General features: G+C 34.9%; 1 protein-coding gene across 1 annotated transcript in view; it reads left to right on the top strand.

The window, feature by feature from the left end:
• The window catches only part of PIK3C3 (phosphatidylinositol 3-kinase catalytic subunit type 3), a gene marked incomplete at its 3' end in the record, with an annotated part of 144,730 nt that overhangs the window by 92,231 nt on the left and 36,303 nt on the right, over positions 1-16,196 (top strand). The window contains exons 22-23 of the mRNA XM_080714697.1: positions 9,213-9,381; positions 15,635-15,725. Of these exons, the coding sequence (XP_080570823.1) occupies positions 9,213-9,381; positions 15,635-15,725 (260 nt within the window). The remainder of the gene's footprint in view (positions 1-9,212; positions 9,382-15,634; positions 15,726-16,196) is intronic.

Below are 16,196 nucleotides of genomic sequence, written 5' to 3'. Positions count from 1 at the left end.
ATTTAAAACCACAGTCTAGTTGGGCGTGGTGGCGCACGCTTGTAATCCTCATGCTTGGGAGGCGGAGAAAGGAGGATCGCATAGGTTCAGAGCCAGCCGCGCTGGCCTAAGAGACCCTGTTTCCAAATAAAAACATAAAAGTAGGTCTGGGAGTGTAGCCCGGAGGGAGAAGGGTTCCATCCCCAGTACCACCAAAACAAACAAACAAAAAAACCTACACTCTTGAAATGCTTTCTTTCTTAGATGTAAAAAAGGGGGGGGGGATTCAATAAGCCTAAAGTATTTAGTAGGCATATGTTATTAAAATGCACAAATGAAGTAGGTTTTTCATGTTACTTTTATCCACCCTTTAGGTTTCTAAGAACATACTTCCTTCCTGAATTTATCCATTTATCCATTTAATAGGCTGTCCATAGTTGATGTAATTCTCAAGAGTACCAGCCATACATTCCCTTTTTGTACATAAATACCTTAAGTTTTTATTGCTCATTCCATTACATGTTTAACAATTGGCAGGATTTTTCTTCACATGAACTTTTTTAGACATTTAAAATCTCTGCACCTATGAAGGTACTTGAATGTTCAGAACCAAGAATTCAGTCTTGTATTTACTGAACCTTATCACGACAAAGATGTTAATGTTGCTCTAAGAGTGCCTTCTTATGATCTTTTCCTTCCTCATATGAGAAGTAATAAGAAATGATAAGTTGCTATACTTCATATGCCTAAAGAGGTAGAAATTACCTCATGGAGAAAGTAGCCTGTCCTGTCATGAAAAAAATGTTGGACTTGTATGTGATATAAAGGGAGAAGAGAAAACACATTCCAGTAAAAGCTGAGTAAGTGTTGTCTTTGCATATAATATATAGGCTGGTTAAAGTAATTTGAGGTTAGATTATGGACGGAAGACAATCTGCTTTTGTCAGGTCATCTTTAATATAGCAAAGCTTAATCCAGTCATTGGGTTAAAGATCATATCACATTTAAAAAAAAAAAATATATATATATATTCATATCAGGTGATACATGTTTTATTACTAGGTAAATACTGTTATTTGTTTTGCTTTTCAATAAATAACTTTTTTCTGAGACTAAATTTTGATCTCTTTTAAAGCATAAGAGTTCTACCACAGAATAGCAATTGTCAGCTAGATTATTATAAACTTAATATATTTCATAATGACCTCTTGAAGAAAACTATGTCAAGTGTAAGGTAATTAATTGGGTTCTACAACACAGAGAATTCATAACTATTAGTCATCAATATGAATTTTAATTATTTCTAAGTTATTAATCTTATCACAACCCCTTCACAGTAACCTAATTGAAAATATGAGTTGTGAAAGTCAATATAAAATAAAACAGAAGTCCTCACACTTCAGCCTTTATTAGAACCTCCTGGGGAGCCTAATAAAATTGTTGGGCTATGGCCTCAGAGTTTCTAAAACCACTTTAATGTATGATAGAGCTTGAAAATAGGCTTTTTGTAGCAAATAAAACTATCCATAGTTTCTTTGAAAAACCTTACCTGCTTCAGACTGGATTTACTTATTGATGCAGTTAAAACAACTTCATAGTAAACTGAAGAAAAAGAAAATGTTAAAACCCAATTCATGGTGTTTCCTAGGGAGCTAGCCCGTAAAGAGATTTGCAGGATATAAGATAATGCCACGCTTTTCATTTTTGTTTTAGAAAAGCTGTTCTTCATAAAATGCAAGTTATACTAGGTGTAATTAATTTATTGATTATTGTATAATAAATTAATATGCTAAAGTCTCAATTTAATATAAAATGCAGCAAATATTGATAAATATAACCCATACAAACAAAAGCTTTATAAGTACATAAAAGGGTCCCGATACCAAAGTGTTTCAGCGTTGCTCATTGAACATCTTCAGAGAGTGACTGATCTTTTTCAGGCATTAAAATGGTGCTATAGAAAAAAGGAATATTACAAAGAATAAATATTCATTGGCTTAATGACTGTAGGAAAAATGAAAATGGATAACATTTAAGAGTTTTTCTTGAATGAAACTAGGATTTTTTTTTCTGAAAAATAAATATATAAATATATGATAGTTTCACCTAAATAATAGAAAAAAATAGATTCTCTGGTAAGAAAGAAAGCAAAAAGAAATATTGAAATGTTATCTTTAAGTCATCAAAAGCTTGGTATCAGACAAATGAAACTGTTATGAGAGATTATCATTTTTAATTTTGGATAAATTGCTATAATACTAGATGTCAACTACTAAGCCAAGCATAGGAGGGGGGGATAGGGAGAGAACGGGATGGGGATTGGGTGGGGGCTGTCTGGGCGATGTGTGCATGTATGTCTACAAAAGTATGTATCCCACTATGATGTATGAATACAGTGCACCAATTAAAAATAAATATGAAAAAAAAAACTAGGCACTGTAGTCAGCTGTATTTATCTAAGTAAATGTGGTTTCCCCTTTTGCATTAATTAGCCTAATTTTGTTTCTATTCATAAAAGATTCATTTTAACAGTTGAGTGTTAGATAATGATATAAAATAATTAGCAGATAGTTGGCATATCTATACTAAAATTAATTTGTGCCTTATTCTTTGTTATTCAAAAATTTTAAAATATTATATCACTACTGTGTCTTTATATATAGAAATACATGTAAACAGCAGTATGGGTTTAAATAGTTAAATATTGAAAGCAGTTGAAGTGTAAATATGGGAAGTTTTTATGATTCCAAAAATATAGGTTTCATTATAACATAATTGTTTGCCACCATATTTATACCTAGATTGGTGGTAAAGGAACAGAAAAGATACATTCACATTTTTAAAGATGCATTTTGTAGAGCTGGGTGTGGTGGCACACGCTTGTAATCCCAGTGCTTGGGAGGCTGAGACAGGAGGATCACACAGGTTCAATGCCAGCATCAGCTACTGAGCAAGGCTCTCAGCAACTTAGTGAGACCCTTTTTCCAAATAAAGTATAAAATAGGTCTGGGAGTATAGCCCAGAGGGAGAAAAGCCCCTGGGTTCCACCCCCAGTACCACAATAAATAAATAAATAAATAAATAAATAAATAAATAAATAAGCTTTTTTAGACAAATAATAAAATGTATAATTTATGTGCAAAATAAGTGAAGAAAACAAAATCCTTAGGGAATAGAGTGTCAGGGAAAAGCTTTTGGATTTGAGAATTTTATGGATTCTTAAAAACAAAAAAATAGATTGTAAGGAACCTCAGAAAAGTATCAAATGGGGGGCAGTAGCTGGGGGTACAAGATGACAATGTTTTGAAATTGGGTATGTTTTCTGTATGCCAAACATAAATCCACTGAAAAAGAAATCTAGAAAAGACTTTCACTCTGAAGAACTTAGAATATGGAAAGATTGTCCATGTTCATAGAGAGCAGAAAAATGATCATCTAAATGGTCGTTCTTCCAAAAGTGGCCTACAGATTTAACATAATACCTACCAAATTACCAAGGTCATTCCTCATAGACATAGAAAAAAATCAGTCTTTAAATTCACTAGGAACAACAACAAAAAAAATCAGAATAGCCAAAGTAGTTCTTGAAGTAGTTCTCAGTAACAAGAACATGCAGGAAGCATCACAATACCTGACTTCAAACTATACTACAAAACCCTTGTAATAAAAACAACATGATATTTACACAAAAACAGAACAATGGAGCAGAATATAAGACTCAGACACAAATCCGCACACTTACAGCCAATGAATTTTTGATACAGGGCCAAAAACATACACTGGAAAAAAAGATAGCTTCTTCAACAAATGGTTATGGTAAAAAAAGGTTAACCATATGCAGAAAATGGAAATCCCACTTTCTCACCCTACACAAAAGTCAATTCAAGATGGATCAGACTTGTATATTAGACCAGAGAGCTTGAGGATCCTTGAAGAGGGAATAGGTCTAATACTTCAACACATAGGTACAGGTAAAAATTTTTTCATCAAGACCCCAATGGCATAAGAAATTAAAAAGAGGTTTAATACATGGAATTGCATTAAACTGAAGAGCTTCTGAAAAGCAAAGGAAACTATCAAGAATCTCAACAGAAAGCTGACAGTATAGGAAAAATTTTTGCCAGCTCTTCCTCCAGTAGAGGAATAATATTTATAATATACAGAGAACTAAAGAAACTCATTGCAAAGAAAACAAATAACCTAGTCAAAAAATGAGCAAGTCAACTAAATGGACACTTCACAAAAGAAGAAATTAAAATGGCCGATAAATGTATGAAAAATGTATAACATCATTAGCAACCAGAGAAATGCAAATCAAAACTACCCTTAGATTTCACCTAGCTCCAAATAGAATATAAGTCATTAAAAACACAAACAGCAGCAATTGCTGTCGAGGATGTAAAGAAGTGGGAACTCAAATACATTATTGGTGGGATTGCAAATTAGTACAACCACTTTGGAAAACAGTATGGAAGATCCGCAGAAGAATGGAAGTAAACTAACTCACCATAGGACTCCTCAATACCACTTCTGGGTATCTACCCAAAAGAATCAAAACCAAAGTACCAACTAATGTGTGTGTATCTGTGTTCATAGCCTCACCATTGCCAAACTATGGAACCAGCCAAAATGTCCATCAACAGATGAATAGATTATAAACCTATGGGATATGTACACAATAGAATTTTACTCAGCCATAAAGAAGAACAAAATCATGTTATTTGTAGGGAAATGGATGGAACTGGAGAACAGTATGTTAAATGAGATTAATCAGTCACATAAAGTAAAAAATCAGATGTGGAAGCTAGGGAGAAAAAGGGTCATAGAAGGAACTCTAGACAAAGAAGGAGAAACCATAGAGGAGCAAATATGGTGATCTAACTGAGGGGGATGGGAAGGGAGAAGAGGGAAATTTCCTAATGTACTTGATGTACAATCACAAACACATCAAAGTCAATAACCAAGCCAAACATGGAAAGGAGGGAGGTGGGAAGGAATTGGGTAGAAATTGGGGAAGGGCTAAATGAGTGGTGTGTGCATGTATGCCTCTACCATCTTGTACCCCATTAAGATGTATGATTCTACTGCTCCAATAAAAATAATAATTTAAAAAAAAACAAAAAATCGAAATTTAAAACAAAGGTCTACCATTAAATATTTTTAGTTTCAATAGTATCTGTCCTCTTTAATCCGAGAGGCATAGTGTCTTGAGTCATAACTTTGAAGATAAATTCATGTCAGTAATGTAAATAACAGGGAAATTTAATTAGCACCTCATTTCCTATGTAAAGCTAGAGATACAAAAGGAAGTAATTATAGTCAACGATCACTTTGTTTTGTGTATATTTGTTTTGTATATGCTTCTTGACTGTTTAAGGTAATAGATTTGAATAAGATCACACTTCTTGAATTTCTTAATTAAACTATATAGTACACTTTAAAAATATTTACAACTTTGTCGTTTACAAGAAATTAACTTTTTAGAAACCATTCTCCTTGGTATGTATGAAGGTAAGTTTTCTTAAAACATTAATAGCTTTTTCAAAATACTTGGCTCTTTGAACTTACAAAGCATAATAATGGCTTCATTGTTGAATACTGAATCTTTTATGCCTTGTAATTGAGCCATAATACTGTTCTTTGAGAGCTTTCTTACAAGAAAGATAGAAATATACCCTTCATTTATAAGCTGTGGTGCATAGCCAACATTGGAATTCTAGAATGATAGAAAAATTGGACTAGGTTTCTTATTAAAAGCATGACACCCATTAAATAAACCATGTGTGATAGAAATATTATGACAAAGAGTGATCAGATTGGTCATCTGCTCACATACTGAATATCATAAGGAATTGTACTGGTACTTAAACATTGTTTAAATAAATAAAATGAAGCCATGTTCATCTTCATCTGTAATACTATGAACATCTCATCTTTTTACCTTTTGGGGAGTAGAGTGATGCGAGTTCAAAAGGTAGAAAATAATTGGAAATTAGAATGAGAATAAAGCACTAAGAGAAGTGGATACCTTATTTAGACAGAGAATACACATTTAGCTAAAGGCCCAAATTTTTCACAGAAGCTGACCAAATACTTTTTACCAACTCAGAAAATTTAAATAGTGGCCTAAGCCTTTGGAATTTAAGAGATTAGGGGCTGCTGCTTTTCCAGTGATTTATCAAATTCCTATTCTCAAACTGGTTCCTCATATTTTGAAAATAATGGAAACTGATAAAATGCATGGTTCTACCAAAAAAACCTGTTTCATTGCACCTAGAGACTACCAAAATCTCCTTGATGATTTTTAAAGGGAATTTTTCCTTTTCTCTGTGATGGTGGTGTTGGGGATTGAACCCAGTACTGTGCACATGCTAAGCATGCACTCTACTATTGAGATAAACTCCGAGCTGCTAAAAAGTCATTTTTTAGTTGTGAGCAATAAATAGGTCTGTTAAATAAAAATTAAATTCCTAGTGATAACATGTTTAATAATCTTACGTGTACAAAGTAAAACCGGATACTGACTTCTTGTGCTCCTACTTTTATATAACTATAAAATACATTATAAATTAAATCAGTATTATAAATTATAAATAATTTAATTCTGTAACAGTAATGTTGATAGGTGATATGCTGTTGGATCTAAATTGCCACTCACAGTGTTTATATGGTAGAATGGTATAAAGTGAGTTTGAGTTGGAATACTTTTACTATAACATCCCAGGTGAAGATTCTTCAACTTCTTCTCCATTTCAAACCTCTTGATCAGGATGCTATCATCTAATTTCTAGGTGCCATTTTCCCTACTGGTTTTTACTGGTTTGACTTCACGATGACTCAAAGAGTCATACACAGTCATTATAAAATATAGTTTGAGTTTTTAATTTTAATCTTTTCCTGAGCTAGCAATGTATAGTGCTATTTTTTCTAATTGTGCTGGGAAATGGCAGGGAGCCTCAGCTCCCAATCAGCCATGCAATCACAAGTATAAACAACCAATACTCTACAGTTGCTAAGCTATAATGTTCTGTAGGTTAAGTTCAGTCCATGCATTTTTATGATATTTTCAAATTCCTGTGGGCTTGTGGGGATGTAACCCTAATCTTAAGTCTAGAAGTATATACATAATCAATTCTGTAGCCGGCATCAGTTAACATAGTAGTACTAGCTGAGCTTGGTGGCACATGCTTGTAATCCCAGCATTCGGGGAGGGTGAAACCAGAGGATCGGGATTCGTGGACACTTTCAGCTACTTAGTGAGGCCCTCCACAACCTAGTGAGACCCTGTTTCAAAATAAAGAATAAAATAGAGGGCTGGGGGTGTAGCTCGGAGGTCAAATGCCCCTGGGTTCCATCCCAAGACCCACCCACCCACCCACAAAAAAAGTAGTGCTTTTTTGTGTGTGGTACTGGGGTTGGAATCCAGGGATATTCTACCTCCTAGCTATACCCTCAGCCTTATTTTTTATTCTTTATTTTTGTCTCTTTGTGTGTGTGTGTGTGGTTCTAGGGATGGGACCCAGGGGCCTCTGCCTCCAGGTTATACCCCCAACCAATTTTATATTTTATTTGGAAACAGGGTCTCACTCTTAAGTTGCTGAGAGCCTCACTAAGTAGCTGAGGCTAGCTTTGAAACTGTGTGATCCTCCTGTCTCAGCCTCCCAAGTGCTGGGATTATAAGCGTGTGCAACCATGCTTGGCTATTCTTTATTTTTAAAACAGGGTCTCACCGAGTAGCAAAAGGGCCTCACTAAGTAGCTGAGGTTGTCCACTAAACATGATCCTTCTGTCTCCGCTAGTAGTGCTATTTATTTATTCATTTATTTTTCACAGTACTGAGAATGGAACCCAGGGACATTCTAACTCCAAGCTATATCCCCAGCCCCATTTTTTAAAATTCTTTATTTTGAAACAGAGTCTCACTAAGTTGCAAAGGGCCTCACTAAATAGACTGCCCTCAAACCGTGATCCTCCTGTCTCAGCCTCCCAAATGCTGGGCTTATAAGCATGTGCCTCCCACCCAGCTTAGTATTACTATTTTATATCAGCCCCCATACACTGAAATGATTAGGCAATATAAAACACTGCCTAATGATAACATTCATCAATATTCAGCCTCTTAGATCATTGTGGAAATAAAAATTCAAAAACAGAGCAATTTCTCATTAGAACTGTCAAGCTTCTAGAAGAAAATTTCTGGCATCAACAGTGAAAAGTTGTGTCATCTGTACCTGTGGGATTAAGATGTCATTGGTTAAATAAATTCAAAAGAGACACATTGAATGTGTGTACCTGCTAGGGATTGTCCCAGATTTGAAGACTATAATAAGAAAAACGATTTTTTTTTTTATTGTAAGACTTTTACTGGTTCATTAAGAGGTTAGTGGGGGAGGGATATGTGAGCAAGTCCTTTTAATATACACCTAACTAAGAGGCTTTGATAAACAGGTGAATTCGGAGCCTTATTACTAACTGCTTCCCGAATGTCTTGCTGTGTAAGCATCCCTTATAATTTCTCTCATCTCACATCCCTTATGTGCCATTTACTATACTACCAATATCCATTAAAACAATTAATACTCATAAGATTTTGATCAGTTTTCAAATATGACCAGGACATTTAAACCCGATACAGATTAAAAAAGTCAATACATTTTTAAAAAGTCAAGAAGATTCAAATGGAAAACTATTTTTTAGTTACCTAATAGAAGATTTCATTTTTTATTATTTATTTATTTATTTATTTTTATTTTATTTATTTATTTTTTTTTTTTTTGGTGGTACTGGAGGTGTAATCCAGAGGCTTTCTACCTCCAGGCTATACTCCCAGACCCATTTTATATTTTATTTGGAAACAGGGTCTTACTAAGTTGCTGAGAGCCTCACTAAGTAGCTGAGGCTGGCTTCGAACCTGCGCGATCCTCCTGTCTCAGCCTCCCAAGCACGGGGATTACAAGTGTGCATGACCACGCCCGGCTTGATTTCATTTTTTAAATTAGTATTACTGTGGAATGGTTTTAAGTTTAGCTTTATCTGAATGGAGTTGAAATGAACGTAAATATGCTTTGAAAGACACTATCCAAACCTGCAGGTAGAAAGTAAAACAGTTCAATAGGCTTCTGCATGAGCCAATGTTTTTTGGAAACAGAGAATGCTTATACCAGCTCTGCGACATATCTCCCAAGTTTTTAAAGATAATTCTAGAAACAAATGAATTTCTTGTCCACATCCAGGTAAACTGTTCCACATAGACTTTGGATATATTTTGGGTCGAGATCCGAAGCCTCTTCCTCCTCCGATGAAGCTGAATAAAGAAATGGTGGAGGGAATGGGGGGCACGCAGAGTGAGCAGTACCAAGAGTTTCGTAAGCAGTGTTACACGGCTTTTCTCCACCTTCGAAGGTAAGTTGACTTGCTCGACAGAAGATTTTGGTAAATTTATTTTAAAGAGCATGCAAATGTGTTGTTCAAATGTATACATTATCTTTACTTTCTTTTTCAGATGTTACATATTAATAATCTTCCTTAATATACGTTTGATAATCCGTTCTGATAAAGTCTAGGCAAAAGGAAGTTTCTTGCTATCCCATTAATTATCACATTCTTAAGTTCTTCCAGCTAGGAAGCTGCAAAAGTAGACAAACAGGGAGGCTTAAAAGTAAAGGCTTGACATCATTGTAATAAAGTATGTTTTGCCCGCTTTGACAGTACTAGGATAGCGCGAAGGTGAAGACAGTGGATACCTTCTCCCTGAAGGCAGTTCTGTAGGATTACAGTCCCATGTTGGGTTCTAAGGAATGAAGCATTTGACTTATTTAGTGATATTAGTTTAATCATTTCCATTCAGAAGTTTATTCAATGATTGAAGAGTACTTATTGCATCATATTTGTCTCTTAATACCTCGTCACTCATTCTGCTATAAAGGTATGTTGATTTTTTCCCTCCTTTTTCTTCAGTGCTCCTCCCTCCCCCTCTCATTCTCACTCCCTCCTTCCTTTCCTTCTCTTCCCCTCCTCTCCCCTCCCCTTCATTTGATTTGCTTAAAACCAAATATCATGTATCATCAGGAAAAAATAAAAATAGTCTCGTTAAGTGTGGGACATGGCTGTGAGGATTAGTCAAAAACCACAGGATCATTTGATTCTAATGCATTTTCAACCTAACTGTCCAAAATTAATTTTCATAGCCCAGCAGAAAATCCCAGTGCAGGAGACATGCCTGCATGTTCTTCCAAGAGAACATGTAACCAATAGGGAGTGAGTTGCCTGTGCCTGTGGACTCTGTTACTGTTTTTGTTTTCTTTATAACCTCAGTAGCTCATGTAATACTTGGAAAATAGACATTTAATGGGTGTCTACTGAACAAGAACTCTCAGGACTTGAAGGAGAACCCCCCAGAGTTTCTGCTTCAAGGCCATTTTCCTTTGTAATGTTGATGCTATTTGTCCTAGGAAAATGGCTGTAATGTATCAATCAAGTTTTATTTTTGCAAGGACTAAATAGCCTTCCATTATAAACTCAGAATCTTTCATGTGTCACAAATCTATGCCATGCATTTTACATATGGCTGCATTATTATTTATGTGTTAGGTGGTAAAATGGCTCAGTTTTAATGCTCTAGAAATGCTAAAAGAATAATGAGGTCAGTGTTCTTGTAATTTGCTTGGTGATGCAAAAGCTCTTTCAGAAAGATAGGAGTTTCACTTTAATATCTGAGATTTTTAGTTTAAAATAGTCCAAACATGTAGGAAACTAGATGGAACCAGAGTGATCTCAGTGAAGAGGCAGGCAGATGTTATGGAATAATAGCTAGAGAAATGTCAGAGGTGTTTCATCTTATTGAAAGCAGAAAGAAAACAATGTACTTCATAAACTGTCATTGATAATGGATTAGTCATCATTCAGTAGGAATAGAAATAGAAGCAAGTTATTAATATAGAGTTAACTTTCTTCACTACAAAGAAAAATCACAAAGAGATGAAATAATCTTAGGCTGGCTGGGCGTGGTGGCGCACACTTGTAATCCCCACGCTTGGGAGACGGAGACATGAGGATCACGCAGGTTCGAAGCCAGCCTCATTGGCTTAAAAGATTCTTTTTCCAAATAAAAAAATATAGTATAAAATAGGTCTGGGAGTGTAGCCCGGAGGTAGAAGGATTTCCGGGAACCCCAGTACCACCAAAAACATAAATAAATACAAATAAATAATAAAATTAAGCTAAATTTTCATGAAAATGAGTTTTTGTTTTTAAAATATTCACTTGGATGTGGTGTGCATATATGAATATATCACTTTGAATTTTACTACAATGTATAATTACATTGTACCAATAAAATTATAGAAAAATATTTCATTGTGTTTCAGTTGAGGTCAAGGAGAGTAATATTTTGATAAACACTCCCCCCCTTTTAGTATCTGAGATTAAACCCAGAGCCTCTCACATGATAGGCAGGTATTCTATAACTGAGCTACCTTCCCAGCCCTTTTAAATTTTTTAAACAAAATCTTGCTAAGTTGCCTAGGTTGGCTTTGAACTTGTATTCTTCATTCTTCCTGTCTCAGCCTCCTGAGTAGCTAGGATTACAGGTGTCTACTACCATGCCTAGCTAAAACTTTTTAGAGTATGGTTCAGTTAGTTAAAAACGTTCTGTTTGACTAATAAAACTCCATAGTTAGGCTGAAAATATCTTTATAGCAAATGATCTTGTCATGTTTGACTGATCATCAGAGTCATGTCCTGAATTTAACAAACATGACTTATATTTTCCCTGACTGTTTTTTTTTTGTCAGTACTGAGAATCCAACTCAGAGGCACTCTGCAAATAAGTTATATCCTCAGCCCTTTTTATTTTTTATTTTGTTAGCCTTGAACTTGGGATCCTCCTGACTCAGCCTCCCAAGTTGCTGTGATTACAGGTGTGTGCCATCACACTATGACTGATTGAAGTTTATATTAAATTTAAATATTTTTTTCTCAGCAACTAAAGAAGCTTTGGATATAAAGATTAACTTAATAGTGTAAAGTTTGTTTGGATTCCCATTTGAACTAAGTCTGTGAATGATTATATTTGTGTATATGAGAATGTAATGGTGTGGTGACTTTCACATAACAAAAATATATTACCATTAATTAAATCAGTACATATCACATCAATAATTAATTGTTAATACCCATACGTGGATCCCAGTTCTTGGGCTGAAACAGGAGCATTTCAGGTTCAATGCCACTATGGAGTAATTTAGCAAGACTTTGTTTCAAAATAAAATAGGCCTGGGAATGTAGCTTAGAGGAAGAATGCCCCCACCCCTGGGTTTAAGCCCCAGTACCACAGCAACAACAACAAATGTAATTAATTGGTGAATTTAATATTTGGGCTTTCATGTCAACAGTAGTAATACTGAAACATTAAAACCTCATGTGTTTAAAGAAATTAAGTTTTTCTCTCCGTGCATATTTATACAAATACCATACTAGACATAGATGATGTTAAGATGGCAAGTAGTTTTTAGTAAAAAAAATTCCATTACTGAAATTAAGAAGTCATTTACTAAAGAAAAGTTCTTTATTATCTCAGAGTATGTTTCATTTGTTACCAGGCATCAGTGAATTCGTTGGTCTCATTGCCTTTCACCATTTACTTCATTGTTCCTCCTCCTGGAAGTAGTGTATTTATTGCATAATTTTTTTTTGCACAATTCAACTAATATTTGGTGAATGCAGTGGATAAAATATATGGGAATTAGACCTCTGACATACTTACTCTAAGAACATTACCTTCAGATAGCTAGGACCATAGATGTGAGCCACTGTGTCTGGCTTCCCAGCTCGTTCTTGGATGAGCCCTCGATTCCCATAAATGTTTTACTTTATTGATCCTCCCATCTTGTCAACCTGCCATCATATATAATTTACCTCATATTCTCACTTTTTTTTCATTTATCCACTAAATTTTATGGCCCAATAATATAATCATTCTTATTGTCCTTTCCTCTTAAACTCTCACAAGCAAGTTTATCTCCACCCGCTGAGACCCCAAACCTGGTCAGAACTATATACCTTGCTCTTCGTGTGTCCAGAGGAATAGTTGTATGCCATTCTCACCACAGTTTAAAGCACTGGTTCTCAACTTGGAGCAGTTTTGAATGGCTTCTGCACCTGAGCGCACCTTTGGAAATAATCTGGAGACAGTTTACCTTGTCTCAGCTGGCTCAGCCGGCCTAATTCGGAGAGGCCAGGGATATTGCTAAGCATGGCGTTGTTGCTCCCTCACAGCAAATCTGCACTCTCACTGTCTTCACAGACCCTGTATCTTCTCAGTTTTTTTCACAAGCCTTCCATTCCTATTGCGCTAGCGAAACTAATTTTATCAAGATGAATAATTACTTACACTAAAACCAATAGTCACTTTTGCTTTCTTGGAAGCTTTTGAAATAATTGACCACCCCTTGGTCCTCAAAACCCTTTCTCATATTTTTGGTGTAAGCCCCTTCCCTGTTTCTTTTTGCCTTACCAGCTGCTCTTGCTTCACGGATTTCTTCCCTCTTTTGCCCTAAATTCTATGTATTGAACTGTTCAGGGGGAGAAGAAATGACACAAGGCTGTAGGGCTACATTTTTGGACTATAGTAGATGATACTTACTGTTAGTTTCAGTGTAAGTGGGTTGAGAGGACATAAGAACTGAATTGTCTGAAGGATCTAGCCTAAGGAACTGACACCAGGACTACTCATCAAAACAAGAAAGGATGAATGGAAGGACAGGATTTTAGGCAAAAATATAAGAATTTTATTTTAGACTTATTGAGTTTGAAATGATCACTATATTCTTAGGTCATTAACTGTATCTCAGAGGGGATATCAGGGCTGGCTGTATTAGTTTGAAACCATTAGCATTTGCATCATACTTAAATTTACCAGATTATGTAAAAATGGGTAAGCCACAAGATGGTAAGTGTGAGATTTTAAAATATACTACAATATGTCACTCTACTCTTCAAACCCAGTTGCTTCCCTACATTTGGAATATAACCATACTTCCTTAAGATTATCCTTTCTCTAGCCCATCAATCTCTGGACCCTATTTATTCAGTTCACTTACTATATCTCTATGCCAGAACAGTTTATTTGATTAGTGCAGTGTTCGATAAATATTTGTTGGTTGAATAAATAAAAGTTATATGTGAGAAATGAAACATCTGTGATATGCAAGGAAATCAGTAACTTAAATTTAGGTTAAAGCTACTTTAACTTTTATTATAACTATTTTTAAGAGCATACATAGATTAGGGTCAATTTGATTATAAGACATCAAGGTAGAATATTTTATTTTAGTCCCTCTTGATTTTTATTGGCAATAAGAAATTCAGAAATATGATAAAATAGGTAATTTGAAACTCATATATAGTTATTTTTGTATTTAAGTTCCATTATGATTATAGCTCAAGTATTAAACAGCTTTTAAGTAACAGCCTGTGTATGTTTTGTTACAGATGGGTGGGTAAATGACTGGAATAAAGATTCTGCATCACCTAAACTCTGACCCCTGTCTTCTGAGAGGACAAAGCAAGACACATGTGTTGACATTTTCTGAGAATAACTAAAACACTTTCACTGGCTAAGATCAAAGATTCCTCTACTCTTATTTATCCCCAAGTCAAACTTGAATTTCTTTTTGTCACAACATTGCTAATCTGAAAGCGGCCACATAGAGTATAAATGCCCAAAAAGAGAATGTCTGGAGGAGTAGGATGTGGCCAGTGCAGACTTATACCTCTCCCACTAGACTCAAGCTTTGAAAGTGTACATTTGGAATAGTAATATTCTTTCTCCTTGTTTGAGGGAAATAGAAGAATTTGAGCATTGCATAGTTATAGTATTAAATATTTAGGTAACTTGGCCAATTTTAATGTAACAGAGTACCAGATGTTTTTCCTTCATTTAGGATTACTTATATCTGGGTTAGTCACTACACTTCCTGAAATCATGATTTATATTCTATGAGGATACTCATGAGTAATTAATGAAATATTATTTTCCTTTCATTCATTTCACCCCAGCTTACTGAGATAGTCTTAAGAAAGGAGGTACTTATCATTTTATAAAAACAGGTCTTCGATATTACAAAATGCTAACTGAACTAGGCACAGTGGACCACATCTGTAACCCATGGTACTGAGACAGGAGAATTGAAGGTTTGAGGCTAGACTCAGAAATTTAGTCAAGACCCTAAGCAACTTAGCAAGACCTTGTTTAAAAATAAAAAGGGCTAGAGATATATGTCACAGGTAGAATGTCCCTTAGTTCAGTTCCTAGTACAGAAAAAAGAATGTTAAATAGAAACCGGATTCCTCTCAGATCCTTTCTAAAAAGATATACTTCCTGAAGAGTGAAAATAATGGCATTATTAGATGATGACTCCAAACGTTTGTTGCATTGTATGGGACCTAGGAATGGCATATGAATACTTCAGACTAGGATGATTTTTCAGGGTTTGCTTTTCATCGAGATAGTTGATGAATAGTCTCACATTGTATTTTTCTTTGGAGTAATAGTATCATTTATAAAGATCTAAATACGATGACTTCTAGAAGTGTTTGTAATATGAAAAATGTGTAAGGTTCTAATATATTACTATTTTTTCTTCTTGTTCTTTAGGTATTCAAATCTGATTTTAAACTTGTTTTCCTTGATGGTTGATGCAAACATTCCAGATATTGCTCTTGAACCAGATAAAACCGTGAAAAAGGTAATTTTTTATATTCTCAGGTATCATTATAATCTACCCCTCATATATGAAAAATATTAAGGTCTTAAAAAACCATTTCTCCTTATTATACCCCATAGCATTAGCATAAACATAAACATAAAATTTTGTGTAAATTTTTTCACACAGAATGCAGCAACCTGTCAAGTTCCCTGTAACCATTTCTGTTATGTTCTCTCTGCTATCCTTACCTGTAGTAACGTGAAGAGGTCCCCACATCTGGAGAGAGAGCTATTACGACCCTTGCTCTTTCTCCTTAAAAATTTAACTCTTCTTTAATACTCAAAACATGCTAAGTATGTAATATCATTATAAGAGCAAATTTGTTGTGGGGTTATGGGGGCTTTTAGTGTGTTAGAAGAGATCTATTTTTAACTCTCTGGCATAGACAATAACAAAGGGAAGCCATCACATGGATAAATAGTCATTCACAGCTCTCTTACCTTGGATTCC

Source organism: Muscardinus avellanarius (assembly GCF_963383645.1).
Source record: "Muscardinus avellanarius genome assembly, chromosome: 17".
Lineage (NCBI taxonomy): Eukaryota > Metazoa > Chordata > Mammalia > Rodentia > Gliridae > Muscardinus > Muscardinus avellanarius.
This window is presented reverse-complemented; position numbering and strand designations above follow the sequence as displayed.